Below are 25070 nucleotides of genomic sequence, written 5' to 3' on the forward strand. Positions count from 1 at the left end.
TGAGTAGGAATGCTCAAGCACATTGAGGGGAAGGGAATTGGTTTAATGCAGGGCATGGGAACAAAAGAAAACCAGTCAAATCTGGAACTGCAGTCCTCTAGTACAGGGGTGTCCAAACTTTTTTCAAAGAGCCAGATTTGATGAAATGAACATGCGTGAGGGCCGACCATTTTGCCTGACATTCTTTGAACCATTAAAATTAAATGCAAATTGTTAAAGTTCATAGGAGAGAATATCTCCTCACACAAGTATGTTGAGCCAAACAAGCTCAGCATTTTCTTAGCCAATGTTTGAATCTCTTGTTGAAACCGGGCAACCGGCTCTTATCCAGTTGGCGGTAAAAGTTGGTGACGACTACTTAACTCAGTGTCACAGTGCAGCTCAATGAGCTCAAGCTGTAGCTGATCTGGAGCATCATTGGGGTCAACAGATAATAGAAAGGGCTGATCTCCTTTTCAATAGCAGCAAAATCCTCAAAGCGCCGTTTAAACTCTCCAGCCAGAGATGCGAAGTCTGCTGCATACCTGCTCGTTTGCGCATTGATATTGTCCTGTGGGAAACTTCATTATTTCCTCCAGCGCTGAAAAATGTATGTTATTGGTCTGTGTTTGTGACAATTGCCTTTGGAAAAGTTGCAGCTTTCAGGTGCGAATAAAGCTGGTTCACTGCTGCATCTTAACCGGAAGACTCGTGTTCAGTACATCCAGATGCTTTGTTATGTAACACATCAAAGCCCGTTAACATAACAGTGTGTGGGAGGAGACATGGTTAGGAGTCTGGGAAGGGTTGCCCACCACAAAGGCTCCCTTTCGAGATTCCACTTCCAGGTGCGCTGCTGGGAATGGGGCAGTTCCAAAATCTTGTAAGAGAGGCACACGCAAACTCCTAACTTTGCCTTCTTCTCACAGCCCCATCAATCCCGCGCCTTTCCCGCTAGCAACCTTGGCTCGGATCTAGGGGGCAGCCGAGAATCTTAACTTCTCTTCTCAGTGGGCCAACCAACGCCAACCCCCCCTGGCTATCTGCCTCGGAGAAGGTGGGGCGGCGGCGGCAATAAGGAACTGCAAGCCTTCCCCTCTCTTAATTCCCCCCTCGGTGTTCCTCACCGCCACAACATCCGTTCGCTCTTCTAAAAAACCCGCCTGCTTAGGGTGGCAGATGCCTGCTGCGACATCGCGACCTCCCCCTCCCCACTTTCCCCTCCTCCAGTAGCCTGACCCACCACCTGCCCGACTCCATCCCTCGCCGTGCGCTCCGGGTGCCCAGGCAGCTGCGTCTCTCCCTGGTCAGATTCACCTGCCTGCCTAGGGCACCAGCAGCACAGAACAAGGGGTGGCGGCGGGACAGAGACCCGGGTCCAGTCGGCGTTATAAATAACGTCATCTGGGCGAGCAGGGACATTCCTGCCCAGGGACAGCTCTGTTGCCCGGCCCAGATAGTCCTGCTCCCTCCGGGGAACAGAGGTAATGGGGGGGGGGGGAGGCAGGCAGGCAGATGGACGGGAGGGCGGGGAGGAGGCGCCTGCCCTGCAAAACATCACAGCGCGCGCGCCCCAGGGCCACAGTAGTTCTTTTTGTGTGTAAGACCTCTGTTTTTATGCAAGATGTGTTCGCCTTTTCCCGGGGGATGAGGAGCACCGCTTAGCCATGGGGTCCCCTTGCTTTCCTAGATGACTTTCGACTCCTCCTCGGCATCACCTTGCAGGCATCCTTAGCACCAATCCCGCAAGCGGATGAATACGTAACTAGATGGGCAAGTTCCTTGCTCAATCACAGGGCGCGCGTTCACAGCGGAGCCCGCCTCCTTCCTTCACGTCGTGTCCAATTGAATCCCGGCATCGGCGCGCGTCGTCCGGTCGCGTTACCATGGTGACGCGGGGCCTAGCGGGAGCTTTTAGGCCTTGATGTGATGTTTGTGTGGTGAAAAACAGCGCCCGGGACGAGGGAAGAGGAATAACGGTTTGCTTTTCTTAGAGCGCGGGAGGCTCGCCGCCATGGACCTGGGCCTGAGCCGGGTGGATTATCTGCAGGTAGATGGGGGGTGGGGGTGGGAAGATCGCGCGCCAGTCAGCGAACCCCCCTGCTTCTACTCGCGCGAGAACGAGAGCGGCGTTCTTCGCCTTCCCCTCCCCCCCTGACGCCGATGCGGACACGTGTTCCTTTCACAGGCGGAAATTCAACCGGTGATGCTGCCGCCCCGCCTCGTACTAAGATAGAGATGCAGAGAGCTTCTTCACGTTTCGAATAATTAAATGGCCTTGCGGCAAAGGCAGAGGAGCCGCCCTACCAGAATGCAGGGGAGAGGAGGCAGGGCCGAGAGCGCCGCAGTCTCACCTGTGGCCCTCCGGGTGCCTCTTCTGCAGCCTCACTGCCCTCAGCTCCAGCCAGCAGGCCCAGGGGTCAGGCTAGATGGGAGTTGGAGAAGGGCCAGAATGGTCCTTATCTCCAGGTAGGGCTTGGGAAATACTGGGACCTTGGAGTGCCACTGACAGTCAGGGTCAACAGTATGAAGCTAGATGATGGACTAAAGGTTTGACGCGTGTTCCTATATAGTCCAACCACATCTGGAGCACCACACCTCTGATTTAAGAGCAAATAGCCATCCAGATTCACCCCTCCTGTCAACCCCTTGGCTTCTAGATGTAGGAGTTGTATGGGTTTGTTTGTTTGTTTAAAACCCCACCATCATAGTCCTGTCATTGAGGATGCTACCATAGACAGCTCTCAACATGGTGCTGAGAAAAGTGATGTCACAGAAGAGGTTAATTTGAGATTAAAATGTGCAAGCTTTTAAGTGTCACACAGGTTTGTTTGTTTTTTTGTCAGGAAGAGAGTGTGGGTAAGGCATTTGTTAGCTTTCTTCACAATTCCCTTTATTTAAATAAATGGCTATTCAGCTGTTGGTTTGCTGTGTTTTTGTTGTGTTTTGCTTGACAAAAATTGTGTTTTAACTTATTGAAACATGGAGCCGTCATGGAATAATAATAGAATGTAGAAAACAGTTTTTGTCTGTGGACGTGCTTTTAAAAGTCCTTTTAAATATTAAAAAAACTAAATTGTATTTATGGTTGGTGGAGTGATTCCAAACAGATGCATCAGTATATCTTCTGTAGAACTAGGTGGAGCAAAACACCAGCAATGTATATAAATAAATAAATAATCAGATTTATTCTGCCATTCCCAAACCTGTTCACAACAGTCATAAAATACAACAGGAGAAGGTGGTAAAAGGTGTATTAATTCACTTCCTGTCCCTGATTCATGGTTAACCCTTACAAGGCAGTTAACCTTATTTCTCTGAAGACATTGCATATGTCTGGAAGTGGATACTCAATTCTGACCAAACTAAGCCCCCTAGAACAAAATATACATCAGAAGGCTTAGTTTGGTCACAATTGAGTTAATGCAAAATACATTTACATTGTGGTAAATGAGCCACCATAGCTGCTAGAGGGCCAAGAAAATTTGTGTCCTGGGCTTTTTAGACTCTGCTACTCATTTACTATCTGAAACCAAAGGGGTGCATTGGTTGACAGATGTGAATTTTTTTCCAGTGCTCCTACCCCACTATTAGAGCTTCTTTTTCATGCATCACTATATAGAGCTCAAATGATATATGATAGACACAGCTGTTGTACACAAGGGCAATAATTAGTAATAACACAACCACCGTTTTTCACTGTATTCACATGTATTTTAGCTTCACATAGAATTGTCACAGTCAGTATTTCTTGCATTTCATTATCCTTGGGCACTATTGACAGGTTTTTCTATACCTGTGTATGTGTTTGTGTGGCAAGTGAAGACAGTCCATGAAAGCTTGTGCTACAATATCGGCACAGTCCTATCCATGCTTTCTTGAATTTAAATTCCACTGTGTTCTGTGCAGCCTACTCCCTAGTAAGTGTTTTTATTATAATCTATAACAATTTATGACAACTATAATTACCACAGGATCCTTTTTTGTATTGATTTTGCTGTTAGAAACACTACACTTATGACAAAATCTTAATATACCTTTTCATATTAATCATGTTACAATAACTACTTTGTATTGTTTGTATTGTGGTATGTGACAATCCATTTTATACCACAAGAGTTGAAGCATTAATAATGAAATGCGTTTCTCCTCCAATTAGGTGGGAGTGACATCTCAGAAGACCATGAAGTTGCTTCCTGCATCAGGACGCAAGGCCACACAGAAGGTATAGAAATTTGTTGTGTTGAAATATTTCTGTCTGGGAAGGATTACATACACAAATTGTACTCTGATGACAAAATCACATAAAATATCATTTTATCTAAGCCACAGAGCCATTCTCCTCAAAAGCTTGTAATGTAAGTGTTGATGGTGGAACAGACAACATAAGAACGCAACATAAAAAAGATAGGAAAGAATGATTGCAAAAAGTTTTTTGAGTTGGGAATGAAGACATTAAAGGCAGGTAATTTGTGTGAGAACCCAGAAATTTGAGGATGGGTATTGCGTGTTCTGAATGACAAAAGAAGTAGACAATCTGGCAGCATAGCTTTGGATAGAGGTGCATAGATTGAGTTATGTGGGAAGGCTGCAGAGTAGACGGTTGTGTTCTCAAAGTAGGTCATAGCTTGAAAATGAACCAGAGTGGTAATAGAGAGATTTGCCCCAAAAGGAGAGGATATTTGTTGTATTGGGAAAGCAACATAATTTGGTGACAGATTTAATATGGGAAATAAAGGAGAGGCAGAATTCAAAGGTGAAGCCAAAGCTTTGTGTTTGAACAATAAGCAGGATGGTGATATTGATGGATGTGAAGAGTAACTGAAAGGAGGGCAACTTGGAGAAGAAAAGGATTTATCTTAGGCATACTGCGTTTTAGACAGTAAGGAAACACCCCACATACACATTTGGAGTTGAGTTAGGAAAAGTATGGATTACAGAGATATAGTTCTATATTTCTATAGATTTCTGGAATACATATAAATGTATTTTCTTTGCACTTTTAGATGACTAATAACTTCCTATTATTTTACATTTAAGGTTGTTATTGGAGATCATGATGGTGTTGTTACCTGTTTTGGTATGAAAAAAGGAGACGCTGTGGTAAGTAACTTCTCTATGTAGTTTTCAATTAACCCCCCATTAATTAATTAATTAATTAATTGATAATGACGCTTAATTTACAGATAACATATGGACTTCTTAAAGCTCTTTATGGTATGCACTGGCTTGGGAAAAACATGCCCCCCAAAATATGTTTGTGCTTTATTCTAGACATTTTCAAAATAGAATTATACATCCACCCTAGGCATGCATGTAATGATCACAAATTCACTGTAGTAATTTGATTAAATTCTCTTGAAGAAGCTTCTCCCCACAGAATCCTCAAACGTCTTTTTGAATAGCAGTTATGTTGATTATAACATAGAGCTTGTTACTGGAAAACAAGCATCTATGGCTCTGCTATCTTGATTTCTCTCTATATTTTCCCTCTTCCATTAAGCTAATACACTGTGGTCAGACTCTGGGTCACTTCACAAAGCAAGGTTTGATCTATGTGATGCTAGTGTAGGGCATTCTTAGCTCTGACCTTGGTCTTAGAACAATACTTGTGATGAAACCCTGTGGTGTCCATTGAAGAAAACATGCAAACTGTTCTTATTTGCTGACCTTTTGGTATGAGCTCTTGTTTGGGTTTATTTGTGACCATTTATTAGCTGGATTTTGGAACATTTTGCAATTGTGTATATGAACTTTGTGCTTTTCATGGTAGAATCACACAAATAGCTAACTTTTTGAATATGTATAGATATAGATAAAGATAGCATAAAATAATTAAAAAGCATACAATTAAAATTAAAAGCATACAATTACAATTAAAAGCATATACATACCTGCATATATTTTGTATCTAATACCATATTATGATTTGTCATGAACATTGGCACTGAACATTGTCTGTCTTTTTCTTTTAGCCAGTATTCAAGACCTTGCCAGGGGAAAAGATTGCAAGGCTAGAACTGGGAGGTGCTCTTAATACACCCCAGGAGAAAATTTTTGTGGCTGCAGGGTCTGAGGTTAGAGGTTTCACAAAGAAAGGGAAGCAGTTCCTTGCATTTAACACCAACCTCACTGAGAACATCAAAGCTATGTATGTATACTGGAAAATACATTAGTAGCCTTAGATGTGTTACTGTCATTTAGGTGCTAAATTGTTATCCCAATGAATGAAATATTTGTTACATTTTAGTGTCCTGTTTAACAATCACTTTATGTATTCTAATACTCCTTATTTGCCTTGAATCTTAGCATAAGTTTTATTTTTGTATGGTTCTGTATAAAGGTCTGGTTTCCATCCTGCACTTTTGCAACAGTAATTTTGCCCTCAGCAGTGTGCGTACACACACACTGACTTTAATGAAAGTCATTAAAATAAAAAACACGGAAATTAGCTGAGTCATTAAAAGCTAATCAGTTTAATTGAAAGATAAGGTTGAAACAGTGCAACACTTTAGCTGATTCACAATTAAATTAAATCACAAATCAAATCTTACTGTGTTTTCCAGACTAATATCTGAACCTGTTGTGCACATTAAAGTAATCTGCTGTAATTGATGCAAACCATAAGCTGGTTTGACATAATATTGCTAATTTAATTAAATGCTGATGTGCTGTAAAATCTGTGGCTTTATTTTTAATAAAATTTTGGTGGGTGTGATTGAAATTAAATGATACATTTTGTTATATAGTTCGAGTCAAATAATAGTTTTTAAGCAAGTTGAAAGAATGATAGCAGCATTGTTACCCTTGTTTGTTCATAGAATCATAGAATTGTAGAGTTTGAAGGGACCATAAGAGTCATCTAGTCCAACCCCTTGCAATGCAGGAATGTTTTGCCCAATGTAGGGCTTGAACCCACAACCCTGAGATTAAGAGTCTCGTGCTCTTCCTACTGAGCTATCCCATTTGGGGAAAGCTGCAGATCACTGGTAGAGTGCATACCTTTCATGCAAAAGGTCCAAAGGTCAATCCCTGACATCTCCAGGTAGGGCCCGGAGAGACCCCTGCCCCTACCTCAGGAGAGCTGTTGCTAGTCAGTGTCACAGATGGACTATTAGTCTTTCTGTTTCCCAGTTGTGGTCTGAAGGCACATGAAACAACCAACTTGCTATAGTTGAGTTGTTCTGGAGTTGGTCAGTACCTGAATGGGACACCTCCTAGAAGCCACATGTATGCCACCTTGAATTCCACCTTGAGTTCCATGATGGAAGAAAGGCGGAATACAAAGTGACGCAGAGCTCAGTAGGTTAGAGCTTGGTGCTGATAACGCCAAGGTTGCAGGTTCCCCATATGGGACAGCTGCATATTCCTGGATTGCAGGGGGTTTAACTAAATGATCCTCGGGTGTCCCTTCCAACTCTACAATTCTATGATGAAATGTAAGAAGATAAAACATTTAAAAACATGTTGTCTGGCCAAACATATCAATTCAGTCAAACAAGATCTGCATGTTTATGGATCACTACAGAACAGTTGAATTGGTGTATGCATCATGGACAATGATACTTCTTTTATGAATCTTTCAGTTCCTGGAAAACTATTATCTGTCTCCAAAAATAGGTTGGAATCATGGTATTCTACAATAAACTAATTGAATAAACATGCTTCTTACTTGTACCAGTTTACATTCAGAGCTAAACTAGAAATATTTAGAAGCTTTATTCATGCTTACATCCTTCCTCTGAATAGTTGAAAGCAGTATTTTAACCCCCAAATGACCATGGGAATAGGCTGGGAGAAAATGACTTGCCAAAGGTAACACAATGAGCTTCATAAGCAACCAGATGTTTGATTCTGGGTTTTCCATATCCAAATTTAATGCTGCTGTCTGGTTACTGTTTTGTACTGATATAGTGGCAAACATGATTTGATTCTATTTTCTTTTCTATGTCAGTCTTTTATAGACTTCAGACTCTCTCTAGCTGTCATTAACCATGCCATAATACTGTGCATAATCAGTGGAATACTATTTTTTTTGTTCTTAATCCGCTTTTTGTAATATCTCAGCTGAATTACTGCTGCTTATCAAAGCTACTTAGAATTTAGACAATAGCTCTCAAAAAGATGGAATATCCCTAAGAATTTTAAAATAATTTTTTGTCAAGAAGGTTCTATATATAGTACAGTGATTTCAAAAGCAGTAAGACTCTTTTGTAAGCATATGCCTGTAATTGCAATCAAACATATGTATGCTCTGTATAGATGTGCTAATGATATAATTTATAAAACAATATTGCATTGATTGAATACCTAAAAATAATGCCTGAAAGATAATTACCACCTAGAATGTGGTAGGAATAAAATAAGAATATGATCAAAACCAATGCTTCTCCAGCAAGAGATCCAACATTACACAGAAACAAGTAAAAATTATTGTGATGTCAAGCAAATAAGAGACATTTAATTCTGCTAGTTTCCTTTTAAATTGCAAACCAAATTTGTTCTTCTGAATTAGCCACCTAGGAGGCTAAGCTACCGGTATGTGTCACTCGGAAACCATGTACAATGGTAGCTTAAATAGGAAAAAAATATTTCTGTTGGGAGTGATTGGAAAATGAGAACATTTAACCCTTTTGCCATTTCCACATTTCTAATCTCCTTCAGCAGCTCCCCCCCTTCCAGACACATATTAAAGACCTGGGGGTGGGGTGTTTTGCCTTGAAGATGCTGAGTGGGGAAAGATGGCGTCTTTGCTCCTGATCCCAATGGAATTGGCTTTACTTACTCTAAAATGGCCAACAGGCTACTGTTTAAAAACATTTGTTTAATTTGATTCTAAGTGCTTGTACAGTATAAACAAAAATTTTCGTAATAGCTTGTGCATAGCAATGGTAGTTGAAATATTTTAACTTTGGTGGCAATGACTGGAATATAGTATTGATTATTACTATTAATCATTTTAGGCATATATCTGGATCAGATCTCTTTCTTGGTGCAAGCTATGTCTATAACCATTACTGTGACTGTAAGGATCAGCATTACTACCTATCAGGAGACAAAATCAATGATGTTCTCTGCCTTCCAGTAGAGAAGCTGTCTTGCATTACACCAGTATTGGCATGTCAAGATAGAGTCGTTAGAGTTTTGCAGGTATACCTTATTTAATTGTTGCCATTACCGATAGCAGTTGTTAAATAGCCAGTAGATAACTTGTCAACACCTGTTTGAGAAAATAGAAATGTATTATTATTTTAATTGTACTTTGAAATATTTATTCCAAAGGTTTTTCCCATTTAAAAATCCTATTGGTGCAGTTCATCTGATAACTGGTAAACTCCAAGTTGCAAAGTTGAGCCTCAAAACTGTCACTTGTGAGGCTGCCTGGAAGTCCTTTCCTTTCATGACTGAATTGGACCAGTTAATTTGTTCTTCCTATATTCAGTGTTGTCAGTGGACTATGCCTTTTAGGAGTTCTATGATCCCTGGAATTACATCCTTCCAACAACTTTCCCTAGTTCCCTAGAAGCCTAGTTTTCTGAAGCTCTGGACTCCTGCATTATTCTTGTTTGGAATCTTAATAAGTGACTTTATATAATATCTGACTGTTTGTCCAGTATTTTCTGTTTCTGTTCCATTTTGATTCATGCCCTTGGTTTTTTAAATATTTTTTTAAAATAATTTTTATTAAAGATTTCTCAGTTTACAAAAGTGCTACATTGTCTCTTTTTTCAGCTTGTGTTTTCTACAGATCAGTTTCATTTGTTGTGAGACATTAGTGTTGCATGCAGTGTAAGGTTGGGAAGGAAAGAGGGTGGGGTAGGGATGGTGCGTGGGTTGGGTTGGTAAAGCTTCTATTTTTCCACTTAGTATATGTGTAGGGTTTTATTTCAGTGTCACTTGAGTGGGTTCTCCTTCTATTTGCTTGTTATCCTTGCACACAACCTTCCCTTAACATCTTTTTTTTCAGTGGTGTTAATAGGCTTGGCAATGAGATCATGGCTTTGGTTTAGATAAGATAGGTTAGGCCCTCAGTTTTATCCTAGCCTAAAGGCAGAAAAATAATACTGCTTGTTTAAAAGCTTTGCTTTTACACCACCTTCTCATCCCTCTAAATTAAAACAAAAGAAAAAGTCAAGGGTTGAAACTAACAGTGTTTCTACTTCATTTTCTTGAGGGGTCAGATTTGCTGTATGAAATGGAAGTTCCAGGCCCACCCACAGTTCTGACTTTGAACAATGGAAATGGTGGTAAGCAGAATTTCTTGGTGCATTTTATTTCAATAAAAAGCATGACATGGATTTTAATTAAGAATCTGTAATATTGCCTAGGACTGATACTCAGTCCTAGTATTACTATTAGGAGACTGTTGGGCAGTAGGGTAGCAGTACACCAACAGAATCACCATTATATCCCAAGCATCAAGAACAAGCACTCAAAACTGGAAGATTGCCAAAGCAGGCCTCTGTTCATAGTGATGGAGCTGGAACATACCAAAGCATCTCTTCCTTCCTGCCCTCTCTACCTCAATTTGAGCTAGTGTGATACAGAGAATCTTTGTGGACTGAATCTAATGTTAAATGGAAGCCTATTAAAAACGAATCCTACTTTTAATTTATTTTCGTAGGTGACTCTGGTGAAGAAGTTCTGTTTGGGACATCTGATGGTAAAATTGGCCTAGTAGAGATTTCTGGTGTTTCTCCAGTAGAAAAGTGGAAAATTGAAAATGAGAAAAAAAGAGGTGGTAGGTGTCTTAAGAGTTTCCCACAAGATCATGGTTATTCACATCAGGCACAGTAAGAAATAGCTCCCTTTAGTACTGTGGTTTGCATATTGCATTTTGTATAAAATAACTTATAAGAAATATCACATCCACTGTCAACTCTCAAAAACAATTTCGGTTACCATCAATTCAAACATGGACTTCAGTGTTTATGTTTTCTACCTGGACTATGTATATTGTCCCCTCCATTTTACTCATTCACATCAGGGTGTGACAAAACAATCCCACCATCTGTCTTTCCCTTTCCCTGCATGTCATTCATAGCATATATTATTTTGGCCATGTTTTTATTGGGGAATGTGGACATGGCTGTGCCAGTGTAGCTGGTGTCTGGTTCTGAGAGAGAGGATATTATGCCCATCTGAAGGGAGAAAAGAGGCTCTCCCTACTTCATCACTTGCTGAGTGGGTACTTTGTGTGAGTGCGTATGTGAGAGAGTATTTACCTATGCTAATGTGTTTGGAAAATAAGGTTTTCAAACTGCAAAAAGTACATGGTTACAAACAGTGAGATCTGCCAGGCCTGTTGATCTTGTCCATTTGCACCTGGTTCAAATGGAAAAGTTTACAGCCAGCTTCCCCACTTATTTCTTGATTAGAATTTGGTGAGAAAATTAAAAATACAAACGAAGCAAGTCTGATTACAGTTCTTAACATGCAATCAGTCTTGTTCTTGATTGTGGGCTCCCACCAGAGAAGTAAACAAGAAAGGAAGAAAGGACAAGAATGCAGAAGGACACTTAAAAGCAGGAACAATACTCAGGCAACCTAGGGGATGGTAAAGCTGCTGCAGATTAACACAACTGCATGCAAATGTGATTCTGATTAATAAATTGATGCTCTAGATTTGTGTAACTTCAGCATGGGAACAGTGGCCAACAAACACTGCAGTGACATGAAAGATTTTCTTCTGCAAGGATTTATTAATTGTGTAATTATATGGGTTAGTAGTGAGAGGATGAGAATGAGTTGGTGTGTGCTTTCTTGATCATCCCACTGGTCAGTTTTAAGCTGTTGGGAAATGGTTCTTCAGCCCTCTTCTGAAACTTTGGTTTGAACTCCAGATAGGACTTATTTTGGAGGACTGAATATTTATTTTTCCAAACCTCAATGCCATGCTTTGCAGACATTAAATATTCTAATATTACATCAGATTTCAAACTATTAATAGTGCGTGTGACCAGTTTTACCATTTTTGTGGCTGACATATCCTGCTATACGTGCAAGTATACAAATGGCAGGTGTGGTATATCCATGAAGAGAATAATCAACCAACAATGCCTTATGTTAGTATTCAGTTTGGGGTTGTTTTATTATTTTATTATTATTTCTTATCATTTACTATTATTACTGGAGTGAAATGCCCATCTATCAGACAATACTCCCACCTAGCAGGTAATAGTTTCTCATAGATAAATTTTAACATTCTGCTTTTAAGAACCTAGTATTAATGCAATAATTCCAGTGAGGGCGTTCAGTTGATTTCATTCTGTGTTGGGTGAAAGTTATTTACACAGTTCTATTTATTTTGTTAAAGGGGAAGGACCATAGCTCGGTGGTAGACCACCTGCTTGGTTTGAAAAAGATTTCTAGTTCAGTCCCTGCCATCTCCTGGTAGGCCTGGGAATGCCTTCTGTCTGAAACCCTGAAGAGCTGCTACCAGTCAGTACTGAGTTAGATGGATAAATGACCAGACTCTGTATAATTAATAAAGTTTCCTAGGTTCCTAAATTGTATGTGTGATTTACAAGATGATATGATTAGTCAGTTGGATGTAGATACATGCTTTCTGTCCTGTTTTTCAGGCATCTTATGTATGGATAGCTTTGACATTCTGGGAGACGGAGTTAAAGAATTGATCATCGGTCGTGATGATGGAATGTTAGAAATCTATAACTTTGAATATGCAAAGAGCCCCATCCTTAGATATGAATATGTAAGTTTATAAATGACTACTTTATGTAGGAGGAAATTTTCTTAGTATACTTTCTTTTAAATAAATAAAAAATTCTGTCTAATAGTGCTTTCACATATACTGAGCCATATGTGTACTAGCAAGTATGGTAAAGGCTAACTGCCAATGTTAGAATAGAGAAGGGATAGGAACCTGTGGCCCTCCGGATTATTTTGGACTACAACTACTATAATTTCTGTCTGTTGGCCATGCTGGCTTAGACTGGTGGGAACTGGAGTCCAAGAACATCTGAGGAGCAACAGATTTTCCAGCCCTGGAATAGAGAGGCTGGGACAGAACTGCACATGTCTGTGTCCAGGACCTCACAGGTACAGGGTGATGCCCAATGTAATATTTCAGAAACTAACAGGAATGTATAAATATCAGTGATTCAGGCTGTGATGCAGCACTGCAGCAGAGCTGAAGCTTGCATATCTAGAAAGAGATCCTCAAACCCTCCTCTTATTTCCCCCTCCACTCTTTCTGCTGAACAATGCAGAGTCCTAAAATTATTCCCAGGATAAGGGAAGAACGACATGTGGTGCTGAGAATTATGTAAAGTCCCATTGTGATGCTTCCTATTATGCTAACAGAAGATCTGGGAAGTATTTTTCATTTATTTAGTACACTTAAATTTCACTTTTCTACCAGCATGGAACTTAAAGCAGGACACCTGGGTTTCCAGCTCTTCTGCCCACTGACCAGGCACAGACTTACTTGTCTTCAGCAGGTTGGCTATATAGTGCCCCAAGAACCTGTCCTTGGACAGTTAAAATAATAAATTTCTAGGAAGTGCACCAGGCATTTATATCTCACAAGAATGCAATCAGAAGCAGGTGGGACAGATCTCAGCATGTTAACAGTCATGTTAGGCTATTCTTATTGTCCCTTGAGATAATAGTACAACTCAGTTTTCAGTTTTCTTTAACATTGCCTTTCTCCTTTATAATTCTGTTGCATTATTAAGTATTAGTTTTCTTGTTTCTTACTTGTGGGTGATATACACTGTTAGTCATACTCAGATTAGGCCCATTGAAATAAGTGGATGTAAAACTATTGATTTCAGTGGGTGGGTCTACTCGGAGTATATTTTAGTTGCATATCACATTGTATATTAGCATTTAAAAAAATACTAGGCTGTATCCAACATGGTGGTGAGTAATCATTCCATCAGTGCAAGGATCCCTTCAGTGCTTGTGCACTGGGACTTTCCCCCTCTCCTCCCCCCATGTGCCCCTTAAATCTGTTCTAGGGGTTCCCCAACCCTTTGGAGCAGATTTAGAAGTGGCAAGAGGGACGAGAGGGGGGGAAATCCTGTTGTGCAAGCAGAAATCCTTGCACTGATGGGGTGCTTACTTAGCATTACGTTGGCTACAACCCTATGTTGAAAAAATATTTTTCCGTTTATAACACTAGGTTATTTTCTTGAAAAATTAAGCTTTAAAATTGGGATCATCTTATACATAGGGGCAATTTCCCCCCATTTCCTCAATTTGGAGTCCCAAAAATGGGGGGGGGGGGCGTCTTATACATGGTGACGTCTTATAGACGGAAAAATACAGTATTTTTTCCCCCTCAGCGGATAACATTTTTAAAGATTAAATCGAATCTAACACACATATTGTGCCTCAAGTCTTCTTCTGTCTTATTTTTAGGCCTTGTCAGAAAGTGTCACATCTGTTCAAGGTGGCTGTGTTGGGAAAGAAGGCTATGATGAGATCATAACATCAACATATTCAGGTTATTTTTTAAATGTTTCTAAATATCTGGATTTTTTATACATTTAACAGGAATAAAAAAACAACAACCAATGTCATAGAATGTGTTCTCTGGCTCATATTCCCTGAAGTCAGTAGCTTAACTTGGTAAGCTGGGCCCAGAATGCACAGCAATCAGATAGTATAGTGCTCTGCTGACCAGGCTTGGGGCCATTGAAGGGGCTTAATATGCATACCAGTTGCTGGTGTTGTATGTCCTTTTCAACTTGATGGAGGTTTTTATTCCTGCATATGAACAGTCCATAGAATTATAGAATTGCAGAACTGGAAGGGACTATGAGGGTCAACTAGTCCAACCCCCTGCAATGCAGGAATCTTTTGCCCGACATGGGGCTCGAACCCACAACCCTGAGATTAAGAGCCTCGTACCCTACCAACTGAGCTATTCCAAGTTTCTATGGTAGTTCACTGTGCTGGTTCTCAGTTTCAGACCCTAAGGATCCTGGTTAGAGCCTCTGGCAGTGATACCTTCATAACCCATCTGGAATGTTTTTTCGTAATTGTTCATATCTTCCTTTTAGGGTGGGTGTCAGGACTGACTACGGAGCCTACCCACAGAGAATGTGGATCAGGGGATGGCTTAAAGATGACTCATGAAATGCAGAACAAGGTTTTGTCCTTAAGGTAATATATTGTTTTACTACAATGCAAAAGAGATACTATAGCAATCTTTGGCTTATGCGCTTGCAAATCCGGAGCACATATCTAACCTTACCTGCTGGGTCATAACTATACATCAGTTAACTTACAAAATTTCCAGTGGAATCTTTGTGATAGTACAGCAATTCATTAATAGTATCGTAGTTTCAGCTATGTGCACTTTACATTGTTTGGTTTCCTGTAAGCATCCCTGTAATTTTCACCTTTGTAGTGCAAAATTGCTACTATGTGGTTGTACTGAAAGAGGTTCTTTCTGCCTTTTTTAGACTTAAAATAGTTATTATATAAGTTGCAGTGCCAATTTGGTAAGTTAGTGGAGACCTGTGAACTGACATTCTGCTGGGACTGGGCTGCTTGATCCCTTTGTGACATTTCATAGGAAGAGACCATGTTTTTTAAATAAAGCAAAAAAATCAAAATAATGTTACCTCAGATAAATTTTAGTAAGCTGTAGAACTGAACAAATGTTACCAAAACATATTTGTTCTGTCCACTGACTTGTGTTTTTTTAAAAATATGGTATCAAAGTAAGTAAGTAAAGGAAAACAGGTACCCTGTATTAGGAAAATAATATAAAAAATGAAGTTCTATTGCTTTAATCCTATTATGCACTTTTCATCTGAATATTTTTTTTAGGACCAGAACTTTGATAATACATTTATATCCAATATTTGTGGAATTATTTCTGAAAACCTTTTCTCAATCTAGATGGAAAATATCAAGATAAAAACTGTTTTCCAGGCACCAATTTGTTATCTAGAGCAGCTTTTTTAGCTTACCATTCTGTTGTTTGCCATAGGAATGAATTGGAACAGCTGCAGATCAAGGTACTTCATGAGCGTGAAAAATACCAGCAGTCCTCTCAGTCCAGCACTGCTGTGTCAGCAGTCCCAACCTTCAGCATAAATGATAAGTTTACATTAAATAGAGATGATGCAAGCTACAGCCTTGTTTTAGAAGTCCAGGCAGCAATTGATACTGTCTTGCTTCAGGTGAGACATTATTTAGAATAACTTGGTAGACTTGGGTATTTGGAAACTTTGATTTTATTTTTAAAATTAAAGATGTGTTAGCTTGTTTTTATATTAAATTAGATAATTTCACTAAGTGGAATACCATTTAATAGTATGCACTAACGTTTCTCTGAAACTTGAACTTGTGCAGAATAACTGTAACTGAGTGAGATGGGCCCATTCCCTTCAGGCTATGTAAAAGTCAACACAAGCACTAACTTTTCAAAGAAACATGCTGAAGTTATCGGTGCAATGTGCAGAAAGTTGAGTACACCATAAGGATGTTTAAAATCATTTTCAGTGAGATCTGGATGCACTTAACTTTCTTCGGATTGTGCTCTTTGGCTACAATCATGCATCACTAATACAGTACATGCTTTTATCCTATCCATTTACTTCCAAGGAAACAATACGAGTAGGATTTCAAACTATCTGCACTAAGCATTTGCTAGTAATCTGTGTGGTTTGGACTTGTTTTGATGACAGTCAATTCCATTTTTTACACCGGCTCCTTTTTGTGCTTTTACATCATATACACCTTTTCTTTATTACTGTGTGCGTCGTTTTTGAGTTCTGAAGTGTCCCATGGGATGTATAGGTACCTAATACTTATTTTTACCATTATATTATTTTTACTGTAAAATTTCTCAGGGAAGATAACTTATGTAAATTGAGAAAGTATATTTGAAACGTATAAACGAATATTTGAAAAGTATATTTCCTTTTACCTGCTACTGTTTCTCTCCATAGTGTGATGTTCCAATAGATCTAAAGGATGTGGATAAAAATTCAGCTGTGGTTAGTGTTGTTGACTGCGAATCAGAGGTATGTAAAATGCCAGATCTTTTCTACATAGTTCCAAACACTTAAGCTGAATATCAGCTTTTAATTTCATGGAGTGTGTTCTAGTGAAGTTTAATTGTTGAAGCTGACAAAGAGGACATTTCTGAAGAGTGGGATAAAAATCCCTTACTAAATACCAGTAATAAACTTGCCTAGGATTTAAGCAATCCTATGTATGTTCAGTTGGAAGTAAGGCCAGTTGTGTCAAATGGTGCTTGGTTCCATGTAAATTTGCATAAGATTGCAACCTAATTTATTATATCAGACCTTTATGATTTTAATATTTTTGCAACTTTTTCACTCGATGAGCATCCAGCTATAGGTTTTCTGCTTTGGGGTTGAATTCATATTGCAGAGAGTTAAGATAATGATGGTACCGGTAATTATTGTTGCTAATTTATTTATTTATTTATGCTTTCTTTCTTTCTCACATAGAGCGCTGGGTGCCTTATTTTGTTTTGTTTTTAAACCAAATTTTAGAACAAATTTCCTAGTTTTCTTTTAAGATTTGTACGGTAAGTAAGGCTGCAAGCCTTTACTCAATGGGAACAAATTCATTGAACTCAGTGGGATTTATTTTTGAGTAGCAATACATATGCTTGTATTGTAAGCATACAGAAAACGTTCTACTGATTCTTGTAGAAAACAGCTACTACTAAAATGCTTTAGTTGTAAATAAAATTAAAAATTGAGCCTTTATTGCTGTTTCTCAGTATGTTATTTCACAATCTTCATGTTCCACAGCCAAATGGCAACTTCCTCCTTGCCACATATCGCTGTCAAGTAAATACCACAAGGTTGGAGCTTAAGGTAAATTATAGGAATTGCTTATATATTTCAAATATAAATTATGATTAAACATGTTTGTTGTACATATTGTTGAATGTGTGAACTTTAAAACCTATCCAAAGAGCAGCAGTGGTGGTAAAGATCCTGGGTAGGAACATCTGTGAAAACAGAGATTAATGATTTTTCCATTTAAAAGAAGATAGAAACAAGTATTGATTCATAAATTATATTTCTATTTTCAATTAAAGACTGTTGTGGTGTGGAGAGAAATTGTTTACCATGATGTCTTGTCATAAGCTACTAAACAATGAGATATAAAATGGAAGTCTTTGAATGCAATCCTGTACCCTTGTACCTAGATGCATTGGATTGCACTATAGGATAGTTTGTAATAAATTATCTGAAGTAATAAATTATCTGAAGAAGTGTGCATGCACACGAAAACTCATACCAAGAACAAACTTAGTTGGTCTCTGGAAGGATTTATTATTATTATTATTTTGTTTTGACTATGGCAGACCAACACGGCTACCTACCTGTAACTGTAATAAATTTGTATTTTTAGAAATAAGGTTTAGCCCATTGGATAGGTTTATTGTGTTTATGAATTGCTTCGCACAACAAAAAGTCCCCAATTTGTAATAAGCATAAAATAATTTGAACATGTATTAAAAATAGATTATTAAAAGTTTAATCCCCTTTCAGTGCAGTGAGAGATACCAAGATGACCCCTGAAAGTACTCCCATTTTGTAATGGCGTGGGTGGATTATCACAAAGTTCCCACATTGCAGTTTTCAAATGACTAGTTCTTTATAAGATCTATTAGCCAAGTGTAGGCTGCTGATATAGCATCATTCTTTTTGGCTATTTGCGAGACACCAAGGTCAATTAATTTCTCAGGGAGGTATGGGTAATACAGTGGTGTTAGAATGAAAAGTGTTATGAATAAGTATTCACATTTCAGATAAAAATGGAGTTGAGAACACAGTGATTTCAAGATAAAATTTAACAAAATCAATAGAACAGTTTATTAGAATATAGCACAGTTACTTTAAAAAATCAGTTTTACATCTTCATTTAGGGAGATTGCAGATGTGATTATGGTGACATTAAAGTATAAATTCTAAAGCCTCTTTTAGTACAGTTTACATGAATGACAATCTGCAGGCTGCAGCTCCACCTCTAAGCTGTTGTGGTTCACTCAACCCTCCACTAGTTGAAGAGAGGGAGTGAAGTTTGAGGCTTGCTGACTGCTTTCTTTTTTGCAGAGGAAAGATGAATAGCACTCAGATCTACCAGTGAGATAACAGAAATACATGAAGCACACTTTAAAATTCTCATACCATAGGAGTCGTAAGCCTTCTACATGGCATTTTTCGATGTTAGTTTGAGATAAAGTTTGATGTGACGGTTGTTAAGGCTGCCGTCTACCTGAAAGAAACTCGCTGAATTCATTGGAACTTTTTTGGGGTTTAATTTTAGTATTTTACAGATGGTTAAATAGATATTTTGGAAATGTCTTTGTGGTTTGCTGGATAAAGGTGGTACCCATCTGCTAGAACTGGTAATTATGAAGTCATCTAAAATGAAAGTTAGTTCACCTTTCTTTCCCCCATTCCTTGGACAGATTCTATCAATTGAAGGTCGGTATGGGACTCTGCAAGCATATATAACTCCAAGAGTTCAACCAAAAACCTGTCAAGTCCGGCAGTATCAGATTAAGCCACTTTCACTTCATCAGAGGACACATTGTATTGATCGTGACAGGTATTTTTGAGAACAACTGGCTTGTTTTAATTTGAATAGAAGATTTGATTGCATTTGAAGGCAGTGGTTAGTAGAACCCAGAAGCACACCTGCAGCATCTACAATGAAAATACAGGGGCTGGATTTAGAGGAGTTTCCTCAAACTAAGGAGTTTCTTCCATTGGAGTAAGGTGGTTGATTTGATGGATCTCCTGGATCCAGCTCATGGGAATTTGTGTTGGGTGTTATCTTTGTAGGGAGAACATCTTCCTGCTAAAACTTAGCAAAATGCAAAAAGTATAGAGATTGACATTCCAAGTTAGTTCTTGAAGGTTATGGCTCTCACAGTTCAAGCCAAAGAAAAACCTCACCTTGTTTTGCTGTACCATTAGAAAGTAGCCTTTGTTTCTGATGGTAGATACTCTTTTGTAACAAAATGCTTTTTATTTTATTTCATTCAGACCCATGAATACACTAACCCTCAAAGGCCAGTTCAGCTTTGCTGAAGTTCACTCCTGGGTGGTGTTTTGCTTGCCTGAAGTTCCTGACAAGACACCAGTGGGGGAGAGTGTCAGCTTCTACTTTCAGAACACCTTTTTGGATACACAACTTGAATGTACTTACCGGTAAAATGAAACACAGTTCCTGAAACATGCTGGTTTTGTTTGAAAGGCAATATATAAAATGCTGAAAAGTAGATCCCAGTAAAGCATGCTTGTTCAGGACACTGCATTCAAAAATGTCCAGCATTTTCTTTTCACTTAAGTTATCTCTGACATTTATTTATTTATTTACAACTTAGCCCTAAACATCTTTAGGCTGCAATTGTAATCTCACTTACCTGGTAATAAGCCCCTTTGAATTCTGTAGAACTTTTGAGTGTACAACATCTAGAGGGCCACAGGTTCCTTACCTTTGTGAGAGTTGTCTAGGGTTTCTAGGGTAAGACTGAGAAACTACCAGAGATACATTCAACAGCTTACTATTTAAACTGTTTAGAATTAGTATAATTCTGTTCAGTCCTCCAATATAAGTCAGGGTATTTATAGTGGAAGTGTATGAGGAGAAACTAGAAAGATGGGATTGTGTATTTTTAATATCACTGGACGAGTTTGAACCTTATAGGAAGTAAAGGCTGGCACAGTTTTTACCAGTTGTTAATTTCTAACATCTTCTATATAGGAAAGGCGAGGGCTACTTCAAATCTGACAATATATCCACAATATCTATTCTAAAGGATGTGCTCTCTAAAGAAGCCACTAAAAGGAAAATTAATCTCAATATATCATGTGGTAAGAATTCTTAATTCTTTTCTTCTTGGGATACTTAGAAATGCATAAAACTAATGAGTTGCTTTCTTGTGATCTTCTAGATATAAATGAAGTATCTGTGAACCACACCTTAAAGCTAATCCACCCAAAATTAGAATACCAGCTAATGTTGGCTAAAAAGGTTGAACTGTTGGATGCTTTAAAAGTAAGTCTTTGGTTGGTTGCAAAATTACAAGTACTATGGAGGGACTGTGTAGTAGTTTTTCAAGTTTGTTTGCCATGTGATACTTTTGAACTCTATTAAGGAGGGTTTTGAGGAACCCAAGATTAATAATCACACTTAGATCAGCTGAACTTCCAACCAGTAGCACTTTGGTCCTATCGGGACATGAAATCTATTTGCTCACCCTAATGCAGACCAAATCTACTTCTAGATCAGGGATGGGAAACCTATTGGATTCTCAACTCCCATCAACCCCAGCCAGAATGGTCAGTGCTCAGAGATTATGGGAGTTACCCATCCCCATAGAAGAGGCCAAATGGGACATTTTTTTCCTGCACACAATTACTATAAACCATATAAGTAATAGCATGCAGATATAAATTATATTGAAATGTACAAAAAGGAATTTGAATATGCTTTTGTGGAAAGTTGATTTTTATTTAATTGTTGTAGAAAAGGGCAATAATAGAAGGAAATCCTCTTTGTGCCTTAAGATGGAGGCTCTTAGCAAAGGATTGTGAACATCACCTGGGCTAAAAGCTGGTGAAAATCTAGCCTATCTCTTTTCTATGTCATTGTGTGGCCATGCATCTTTAAGCTCCCAATGTTCAACTTTTCTGTCAGGTTTAGAGGGTTGTAACTTTCTTAACATTTTATTAACATCAATTTAAGGAATTGCAGGCTCATGAAGGAAATACAGACTTCCTGATTCCAGAGTACCGCAGCATTTTGGAGGAGGCAGAGGAGCTGCTCAACGAACACAAAAAACAACCTACATCTCTTGAAAGACTTTATGGTTGGTTTATTAACACAATTTTCCTAATTTTCTGTAGTATTGTTTTTCCATTCTTGTTAAATCTTCCTGCTGTTTACTCTTGTGAAAAGAGAGGTCTGTTTCTAGGGTGGTAGTTCTGTCCAACATAAGAGACTTCCCATGCAAAAGCTCTGATATGCACATGATCTTAGTACAATCACCTTTACCTTTCATTTCTAAGGAGTAATCGCGACCACTGATATGCATATATTTCATATATGGATCTTATCCTGAATGAAAATGATTGCAAAAGCCCAGATAGCAAATTGCACCCAAAATCTGAATGACTGTCGATGAATTTATGTGCATAATTTTAATTCTATAGTATTATTGTGCCTCTGTAGTACCAAAGGAGAAACACATATTTAAAGGAAATACACATAGATTATAGAGACGGATTTTACTAAAAATAAATGCAGCAAGGACTGCTAATGCACAGAGATGTACCAATAAATCTGTGGAAATATTGGCTACATAACACCTTGTCTTGAAGTAAACAAAAAAGTTTATTTTATTTGTTCTTTATTTCTCTTGATTTCACTCAGATTTCTGACACCCAGCTCCATTTCACTAGATATTTTACCACATGCTGCATGTGTTGCAAAGCATTGTAAAATAAATACTTGTCATTAGCACACTCTAAATATCCAAAGTCTTCTATCATAAATGTTACTTTTCTCGATTTAAAAGGAAACACCAATTCGTCAAAATAATGTGTTTGCATTTTTTTCTTCCAGGTATGATTACAGATCTGTTCATAGATAAATTTAAATTTAAAGGCACTAATGTGAAAACCAAAGTTCCCCTTCTCCTGGAAATTTTGGGAAGTTATGATCAAAAAGCATTGATTGCCTTTTTTGATAGCGCTGCTTAAATGGGAAGAATTGGACCAGCAATCTGAAGATAAAGTAATGGACATATACCAGGCATATTGGATCTTCATTTACATCATTTTTCAAATATATGTTACTATACTTTATTTTATTTATATCAGTGTCTTGTACCTGTTATTTTAAAAAATGGCTGATGTCAAGAACATACATTATATGAAATCATACCCCCCTTTTTTGCTTGAACAATGGTTGGTATAGTTAGCTAATTTGCAGTGAGATCAGGTATATACAGTCCAAATTAGTTTTATGTAAAACATTCCCTGATTCTTAGCTTTTAAATAATATATAATTGGATTCTAATTTATTTTAGCTATGAAATGAGCAAACTTTGAAGCTTGAAATTTTTGAATATAGCCATGTGAAATTGTGTACAGTATTTTCTGTAAATAGATGAGCAATCCCATGATCCTGCTGTCCTGGCAGCTCATATATACCACTGCAACATTGGTGTACCTGGTAACTTATACTTGTCCAGTACAGGAGGGAGCAGGAAAATATGCAAAGTAGAGGTATACCTTCAGCATCCATGGAAGTGTGGTTACAAGGTCTGTGTCTGAACCCATATGCATATCCAGCTCTCACATGTATTCCACACTACAAGAAGTTCAGGATATTTTTTGGAGATACAACATGCACCTATTATGAGTATGTGTTTACCCTTATCTTTATGCCCCAAGAAATTAACGTCCAAGAGGAATAAAAAAAAACCCATTGCTTACTTGAAATGAAAATGATAGGGTATATAGAAGCTGCTTAAGGCAGTAAAAATACAATATAAGCAGGCAGCATACATGCACACCTTGATCTAAAGAGTAAAAGAATCCCTAACTACTCCAAAAGCGTAAAGGGAGTGTGACAATTTTGCAACAGACCCACACTAAAAATGAGAAGGGGAAGGTGAAAGGCATATCTGTCCTCAAGCAAAGCATAGTGTCAGGCTGGTCCTTGAGAGCTTAGAGTGAAAAGAGCATCTGTGTTAGAGCTTGTGAGTTAACTAGCCATTGAAAATCTGGAAAGTACTCTTTTTAAACCATGTATTCACATGGAGAGGGGAAGTGGTCTTTTGGATAAGTGATTTGTCATAATACCTTTATTCCTTTGTTGCATTGTTTATTTCCTGCACATTTTTGTCTCCCCTCCCCCACCATTTTGTTTACTTTTCTCAGCTGTTAGTTGAAATGACATGATCATAGTGAGAAATGACTAACTGGCTATCTTTGATTCCTGAATGCTAAGTTTATTTTCTATAAATTCTATTGTCTATGCATCAACCCTGCAGGAGGGATAAATTAAGTTTGCTGCTAAAACCAGATTAGTGTGCTGATCTTTACATTAAGTGTAGAGAAATCAGGAATTTACCAGTGCCATCCAGGCCACATTCAGAATAAGAACTAGCACCAGGGTCAAGATAGAAACCATAGGAAAAGTTCATATTTCTGTACAGCATTTCAACAATGCCCCCATGTCAAACAGACATGAAAAGAGCAGCTTCTCCCCTCTTCACCCCATCCTACATACAATACACAAATTGTTGGGCACTGTGTATGTGTACAGCACTGTACATGTTGTGTGTTATATGCAATTATGTATATAAGAAGGAAATTATTTTAAATAAAACTATATTAATGGCTCTAATCATAATTCATAATCACTGATAAATAGAATGTCTAAATGTGTGTGTGCAAGTCTCTGAAATACATCAAATGTGATACAAGGAGCATTAAAAATGTTTTAAAGTCACATGTCTGCATTGTGGGTGGAGGTGTATTGCTCACTATTTGTATTACAGCAATAGGTGCTTGTTACAACTGAACGCAACCATATGCCAGCTGCACTTGTAGGATATGAATTCCATGGGATAATAGTTGTATTTTCCCAGATGGAAAGTACAATGCTGAGGAAGTGCAATCTGAGCAACAGCAGTGAAACCCTGAGGAAAGGTGCTTTTTTATGCAGTAGCCATACTTTTACTGCATATACTAAAAACTGAAATCTCTACAAAGGGCTTTAGACAGATGTGGAGTGGTCTATTTTTTATAAGGTTGTAGCAGAATGGCAAAGAAAGATAAATCAAGTAATAGCTTCAAAAATTCCTACTCAGTAGCTTGGTCGCTGAACAAAATTTGAAAATGGTGATTTTGAACTTGAGGAAATTCAATGCATGGATTGGATTAAGGAGGTGCCTCTGAGAAACATTCCTTATTTAGGGGTGGTAGTTGGGGGAGGGTGGAATGGAAATGGTAACTTTGAGGTACCTTAGGGCAGGGCAGGCAACAAACACGTTTGGTAAAACGCCTGATTTTCATTCTAGCAAAATAACAAGGGGG

At 38.4% G+C, this 25070-nt stretch overlaps 1 protein-coding gene across 4 annotated transcripts; it reads left to right on the forward strand.

Annotated features, from left to right (window-relative positions):
- The first annotated feature begins 1885 nt into the window (after positions 1-1885).
- BBS7 (Bardet-Biedl syndrome 7) lies at positions 1886-24483 on the forward strand. Of its 4 annotated transcripts, XM_033159793.1 has the most exons (19): positions 1886-2029; positions 4139-4204; positions 5020-5082; positions 5955-6130; positions 8943-9129; positions 10154-10226; positions 10604-10720; positions 12564-12694; positions 14368-14452; positions 15012-15114; positions 15950-16142; positions 16914-16988; positions 17751-17816; positions 19424-19563; positions 20004-20168; positions 20725-20834; positions 20915-21018; positions 21709-21832; positions 22588-24483. In XM_033159793.1, the coding sequence occupies exons 1-19, from the start codon at positions 1994-1996 to the stop codon at positions 22722-22724; spliced, it is 2151 nt and encodes a 716-aa protein (XP_033015684.1). In that variant the 5' UTR covers positions 1886-1993; the 3' UTR covers positions 22725-24483. The 4 variants fall into 4 exon arrangements, 3 of the variants coding, with proteins under 3 accessions (XP_033015684.1, XP_033015685.1, XP_033015686.1); XR_004427313.1 differs by lacking the exon at positions 20915-21018 and having other exon boundaries at positions 22588-22725; XM_033159794.1 differs by lacking the exon at positions 20004-20168.
- Positions 24484-25070: the final 587 nt, after the last annotated feature.

This window comes from Lacerta agilis, chromosome 9 (assembly GCF_009819535.1).
Source record: "Lacerta agilis isolate rLacAgi1 chromosome 9, rLacAgi1.pri, whole genome shotgun sequence".
Lineage (NCBI taxonomy): Eukaryota > Metazoa > Chordata > Lepidosauria > Squamata > Lacertidae > Lacerta > Lacerta agilis.

Bases quoted from the DNA above. Each gene is read 5' to 3' on its own strand.
- BBS7 (XM_033159793.1), top strand. From the start codon at position 1,994: ATGGACCTGGGCCTGAGCCGGGTGGATTATCTGCAG. The intron at 2,030-4,138 runs GTAGATGGGGGG...TCCTCCAATTAG, and splicing joins GCCGGGTGGATTATCTGCAG to GTGGGAGTGACATCTCAGAA. The intron at 16,989-17,750 runs GTATGTAAAATG...CATGTTCCACAG, and splicing joins TTGTTGACTGCGAATCAGAG to CCAAATGGCAACTTCCTCCT.